At 61.2% G+C, this 5593-nt stretch overlaps 1 protein-coding gene across 1 annotated transcript; it reads left to right on the top strand.

Moving 5' to 3' along the window:
- The first annotated feature begins 1209 nt into the window (after positions 1 to 1209).
- LOC108447128 lies at positions 1210 to 3668 on the top strand. The gene is made up of 2 exons (XM_017736155.1): positions 1210 to 3214; positions 3416 to 3668. Exons 1-2 carry the CDS (start codon positions 2474 to 2476, stop codon positions 3635 to 3637), a joined length of 963 nt encoding a protein of 320 aa, XP_017591644.1. The 5' UTR covers positions 1210 to 2473; the 3' UTR covers positions 3638 to 3668.
- Positions 3669 to 5593: the final 1925 nt, after the last annotated feature.

The raw sequence follows: 5593 nt of genomic DNA, 5'->3' as shown, positions 1-5593 counted from the left end.
CATCCAGCGGGAGGGGAGGGGGATTGTCCCTGTGTGCCCTGCTCAGGTGAGGCCGCACCTGCAGAGCTGCCTCCAGACATCAGGAGGATGTGGAATTGCTGGAGCGAGTCCAGAGGAGGCCACGGAGATGCTCCAAGGGCTGGAGTTCTCTGGAGCCAGGCTGGGGATGTCCACCTGGAGAAGGGCAGGCCTCAGAGCCCTTTCCAGAGGGTCCAAGAGAGCTGGAGAGGTTTGGACAAAGAGCTGGAGTGACAGGAATGGCTCCCCACTGCCAGAGGGCAGGGTTGGGTGGGATTTGTGATCCCAAATCACGCACAGCCCTCCTGCCATGCTGCCCTGGCCATGGCGTGCGGGAGCGCTCCCGCCGCAGCTCCGCAGGAAACGCCACGGGAAAAGCTCCCCTTGGACCGAGCCTGGCTTTTGTTTCCCTTATAAACTTCCCTTCCAGCCAGGAAGGATGCTCTGGAACCTGTCCCCGCTCGGCCCCGGGCTGGGGGACCCTGCCCAGGTCAGGGGAGCAGAGCCCGGTGTGGTCCCGCCCGCCGCCCTCCCAACCCTGCTCCCTGCTGGATGCTGCATTCCCGGTTTTCTCCAGGCACCCTCTGGCAGCCGTCCTGCTCTTCCAGTGCTCCCGAGCCGGCAGCTCAGGGTCAGGGAGCCCTTTATCAGCTCCCAGAAGCAGCCTAAGGCCGGGATTCGGGAGATAAGGAGAGTGGGATGAGCGGGATGCCCGGGCCAGGGCGCTGTGGGGGTTCCCGCTCTGCCAGGAGCAGCCAGGAGAGATCCATGGGCTGGGAAAGGCCGTGTGGGGGTGTTGACCCCCAAAATGCCAAAACTGTCCCGGGGACCGTGTCCATGGGGACCCTCACATGCCACCACTGTCCCCATTGTCACCCTGGGGCAGCCCAGCCCAGGCCAGCCTGAGGATGAGGCTGGAGGGGATTGGGTTCAGGGCCTGGCTTTGTTTGCAGATATCCCGATTCCTGGCCCTAAGGAAGAGCAGATGGGCTCCAAGATAAGATATGGAGGAGATTCCTCTCTCCTTCCTCCTCCTTGACTCAAAACACCTCAGCAGGACAGGGAAGGGGGTGACGGGGTGGGAAGGGCCCAGGGCTGGGAGAGCGGGGCTGATCCCACGGGATGATCCCACAGGAGGATGTTACCCAGGGAAGGGGGTGACGGGGTGGGAAGGGCCCAGGGCTGGGAGAGAGGGGCTGATCCCATGGGATGATCCCACGGGAGGGAAAAAGCGAGCCCAGAAATAGCAGGAGCAGTCGCAGAAGGCGCCCGTTGCCATGGGATCTTCGCAACCAAAAATGACGGGGCTCTGGCAGATACAAGAAGGGGCCCTTTCATGTGTTTCTATGGGAAGTCAGCGCCTCGCCACAGCCTCCCAGGCTGGAGCCTTGCCCAGGGCAGGAAGGATTTGGGGACACTGGTGGTGGGGACAGGGAGAGCTCCGGTAAATTCATGGGACACCCTTTTTCTCCAGGTGCACGTCAGAGGTCACTCGGTGCTGCCTCAGCACCACGAGCAGGTTGGGCAGTGCCCAACATCTCCTTGGTAAAGGGTAGAGATTCCCAGCTCTTCCTGCTGGGCCTTGTTCCCCTCAGGAATCCCCCAGCGTGGATGATTTTCCTCCTGCAGCTGAGGAAGCGCTGCCCCTTCACCCTGGATCCTCATGGGATGCGCATCCAGAGCATCCCGAGGTGCGTCCGTGTCCTGGGAAAGCCAAACCGCTGCAGCAGGGACAGCAGGGAAGGGGCAGCCCCCAGACCCTCAAGGAGAAGCCCCCAGACCCTAAAGCAGCTCTGGGCTGTCCCCAGGGGCTGTCCCCATCGTTGCCGTGGTGGCAGAAGCCTTCCCCCTCCATCCAGCCAGCCCCGCACTCTCCCTGCTGGAATTCTGTCCCCGGAGAGATCTAATTAGTTAATTCCTTTGCTATTTATAAATCAAGATGGAAATCCCTCTGTTTTTGTTCCCAGCGCTGTTTGGTCACCCCGGCTGGGCCCCCTTTAACTCGGGATAAAATCCCGGAGCGGATGATCCGGGTCCATGAATAAACAATTGCCTTAATTCCTCATTAAGGGCTGGCGGGATGCAGGGCAGGATGAGCGGGTGGGGACGGTCCCTCCTGTCCCTCTCCAGCCCGGTGGTGCCGGGACTGGAGCTCCCTGCTCTGCCCCGCAGCCTCTGAGCGCTTAACACCCGATAAATTAATAATCAGCCGCAGTTTAAGTAGGTCTGGAAAGTGGAAAACAACATCCGCAAGGATCCGGCGTCCCCCCGGCCTGGCGGGCAGCAGCGGCAGAGATTTGTCTGCCTGTCCATCTGCTGGAGGAGCAGCCAGACCATAATCTGTCCGTCTGCGGGGATCCTGCAAATTCCTGCCCCTTCCAAAGCTCCCGGAGAGCCCGGTGGAGCCGGAGCATCTCCCAGCCCGCTCTGCTTCCCTGCCTGGGATGGAGGAGGGATGGGATCCAGCATGGGGCTGGTGGCCGCTGGTTTCCACTGGGAGGGGTGGGATGGGGTTTGGGTGATGCTGGAATTCAGCAGTTTCTGGTTTCTGCCGGTTCCCGTCCTCCACCCTGGTGTCACCACACGGCCCCGGCCACGCACGGAGGAGGAAAAAATGTTGGGAGCTGGAAAAACTGGCTGTGGATGCACCTGGGGATGGCCACGGTCACCCCATGGAGCTCCAGGGTTCTGGGACCGGCGTGGTGGCTCCAGAGGCAGCGGATCCGTCCCGGCAGCGTGGGAAGAGCACGGGAAGGACGGACATCTGCCGTGGAAGGGGAGGCACACTCGGGAATCCACGGGGAGCGTGGCTATTTATAAACACAGCCCTTACGCAGCGCTGCAGAAGAGGGTTCGCAAGAAAAGCTGGGATCGGGAGAGACGGGGATTCCTCGGAGATGAAAGCCCTGGAAAAATATCCTCTGGGAGGGCCTGGCGTGGTGGGAGGGATGTCATTGTCATCCCCCGGGTGTGCTTCTTGTCCAGTTTGCCCTTTCCACATCACATCCATGTCCTGGTGCTCTGGGAGAGGGGAGAGCTGTGGCATGAAATTCCTTGTCCCCTCTGGCAAAACACGGAAAAGGCCCGAGCTCTCCATGAGGTGGCTGCTGAGCCCAGCCCCAAAAATCCCCTCAGATCCAAGGGAACACCTTCCCACCAGCACCCATTCCACGGGGAACGCGTTGGTGTCCCCAGAGCCCCCATCGGGGCTGCCACCAGCACCACCAGGGCCGCACCCCCAGAGCTTCCCGAGCTTCCCAGAGCTTCCTGAGCTTCCCAATGCTCCAGCGGCGATGAGCTGCCGGTGCCACTCCCGTTTGTGGTTCCCTGTGGCTTTGGGATGGGAGATGGGAATGTCTCGGGGCCGTTGTGTGGATGGAGGGGTTTGTCCCCAGAGCCCCCATCGGGGCTGCCACCAGCACCACCAGGGCCGCACCCCCAGAGCTTCCCGAGCTTCCCAGAGCTTCCTGAGCTTCCCAATGCTCCAGCGGCGATGAGCTGCCGGTGCCACTCCCGTTTGTGGTTCCCTGTGGCTTTGGGATGGGAGATGGGAATGTCTCGGGGCCGTTGTGTGGATGGAGGGGTTTGGATGGGCGCTGCGAGAGCCGGCGCTGGTTGAGGGGGTTTTGGCACAGCCAGAGGGTGCTGGAGCTGCAGCAGAGGGATGGGATGGGATGGGATGGGATGTCTAGTGTCACCTAATGATTTCATCTATTAATATATTCAAGGAATTTTGCCAAAAAACAAAGAAAATCCCTGAACACAAACATTTCTTCCCCATTCATTCAGAGCTCATCACAAACAGCCAAGCATTTCAAAGTGACCAAGGCAGATTTTCAAAGGTAACAACTTTAATTAACAGGAGGCAATTTCTAAAGTCAGTACAAGGCGGGGCTGGTGTAATTAGACATGTCTGAGTGTTCCTGGAATGGGATAGGATGGGATGGGATGGGATGGGATGGGATGGGTGGGATGGCATGGCATGGCATGGCATGGGAGGGGATGGGAGGGGATGGCATGGGATGACAGCAGCACGAGGCCATTCCTGCAGACAAGACTCAGGATGAAATGACCTCCAGCAGAACGGCTGAAAACCTCTCCCAGAAGGTGGGAAGAGAAGCGCGGCTTTGACACGGATATTTCCCAAGGCTGAACGGCTGCTGGGACACCGGGAAGGGCTCCCCAGCTGTGGCTCTGCCACGTTGTCCTCCCCAGCTGGGAACACCAGCCTGGAGCTGGGACTGGGAACAAACATCGTGCGTCCACTAAGTACCACACTCCCTTGGACTTTGGGTCTTCCCAAACCCGACAGCATCCCTGGAATGCCTGTTTTCCAGCAGGGAACACCCTGCCCGGCTCCTTGGGCTGCTCGGGACACTCCGGCCCTCACGGCCAAGCCGGCAGCACCTGGCAGCCGTCCAAGGGCTTTTTATCAACTGGCACCCAAAAGTCAATAAGGAAGATGCCGCCTGTTTTAATTAACAGCAATTTCGCTCCAGCGGGGGTGAGCTGATGTGCCGGGGAGGGGGAGGGAGGCCGGAGACAAAACATGACCTTGTTGGCGCAGCGCACACAGCGGGACATTGTTTTCCCCTTGGAGCCTGGCCTTGGATCCTGCCAGGCTCCGTGGCACAGCTGGGTGCTGGGGACAGGGGGTCCTGCTGCCCGCGGTGGCTCCAGAGCAGCTCTGGTGGGAGCAGGATGCCTGGAAAAGTCCAGGGCACTCAGGAGCTGTCCTGCTGCAGCCCTCAGGGAATGTGGGTGGCTTGGGCTGGCACAAAAGGCTCAGGATTTTGGGACCCGCAGTGAAATCCAGCTGTGTGTGGGTGCCAGGGGAGAGCGAATCCCCGGCTGGCACTGCTGGATCCCTGGCAGGGATGCCGCAGGCCCCTCACCAGCTTGAGCAATTCATCAGTTTGGTGCCATTCTCCTTTCTCCTCAACGCTCCTGGTTCCAGGAAATCAGAGAAGAGGAACACCCAGAGGGGGAAAACCTCCCTGTGCGTGTGCCAGAGCGCTCAGCGAGGCAGGGAGCGGGGGGTGTGAACCATGGCACAACCTGTCCCCACAGCAGGACCTGTCCCCACAGCAGGACCCCCGGGAATGATGGGGCTGGGATGAGCAAAACCCCAGGATGAGACACCCTGGAACGAGCAGGACGCTGGGGTGACAGGACTGAGGCCACCTGCACCAGGACAGTCCTGGGGGTGACGGGAAAGGGCCAAGTGGCACCATGGGACCCTCCCAGGGGTGACAGGGATGGGGTGAGCAGCACCCCAGGGGCGACAGGGCGGAGGGCACAGGCACAGCGGGGGTGTTGGTGGTGGGAGCAGAGGCACCCAGGGGTGCTGGTGATGGGGGCACGGGCACCCCAGGGCTATCAGGGATGGGTGAGCAGCACCCCGGGGTGATGAGGTTGGGGGGAGCAGCCCCCCAAAGCTGCCAGGGATGGGGTGAGCAGCACCCCGGAGCTGCGATGAGACCCTCCCCCACCAGGGAAGGGGGTGCTCACCGACCTTCGGGGGCTCCCAGGCGGGGAGGGGGTTCGGCGGCCCGGCGGGGCGGTGGCTCCAGCG

This window comes from Corvus brachyrhynchos, unplaced genomic scaffold (genome assembly GCF_000691975.1).
Source record: "Corvus brachyrhynchos isolate BGI_N302 unplaced genomic scaffold, ASM69197v1 scaffold65, whole genome shotgun sequence".
In the NCBI taxonomy this organism is placed as follows: Eukaryota; Metazoa; Chordata; class Aves; order Passeriformes; family Corvidae; genus Corvus; species Corvus brachyrhynchos.
The sequence above is the reverse complement of the archived record's forward strand: the minus strand, read 5'-3'. Positions and strand labels throughout refer to the sequence as shown.

Bases quoted from the DNA above. Each gene is read 5' to 3' on its own strand.
- LOC108447128 (XM_017736155.1), top strand. From the start codon at position 2,474: ATGGGATCCAGCATGGGGCTGGTGGCCGCTGGTTTCCACTGGGAGGGG. The intron at 3,215-3,415 runs GCCCCCATCGGG...TTGTCCCCAGAG, and splicing joins AACGCGTTGGTGTCCCCAGA to CCCCCATCGGGGCTGCCACC.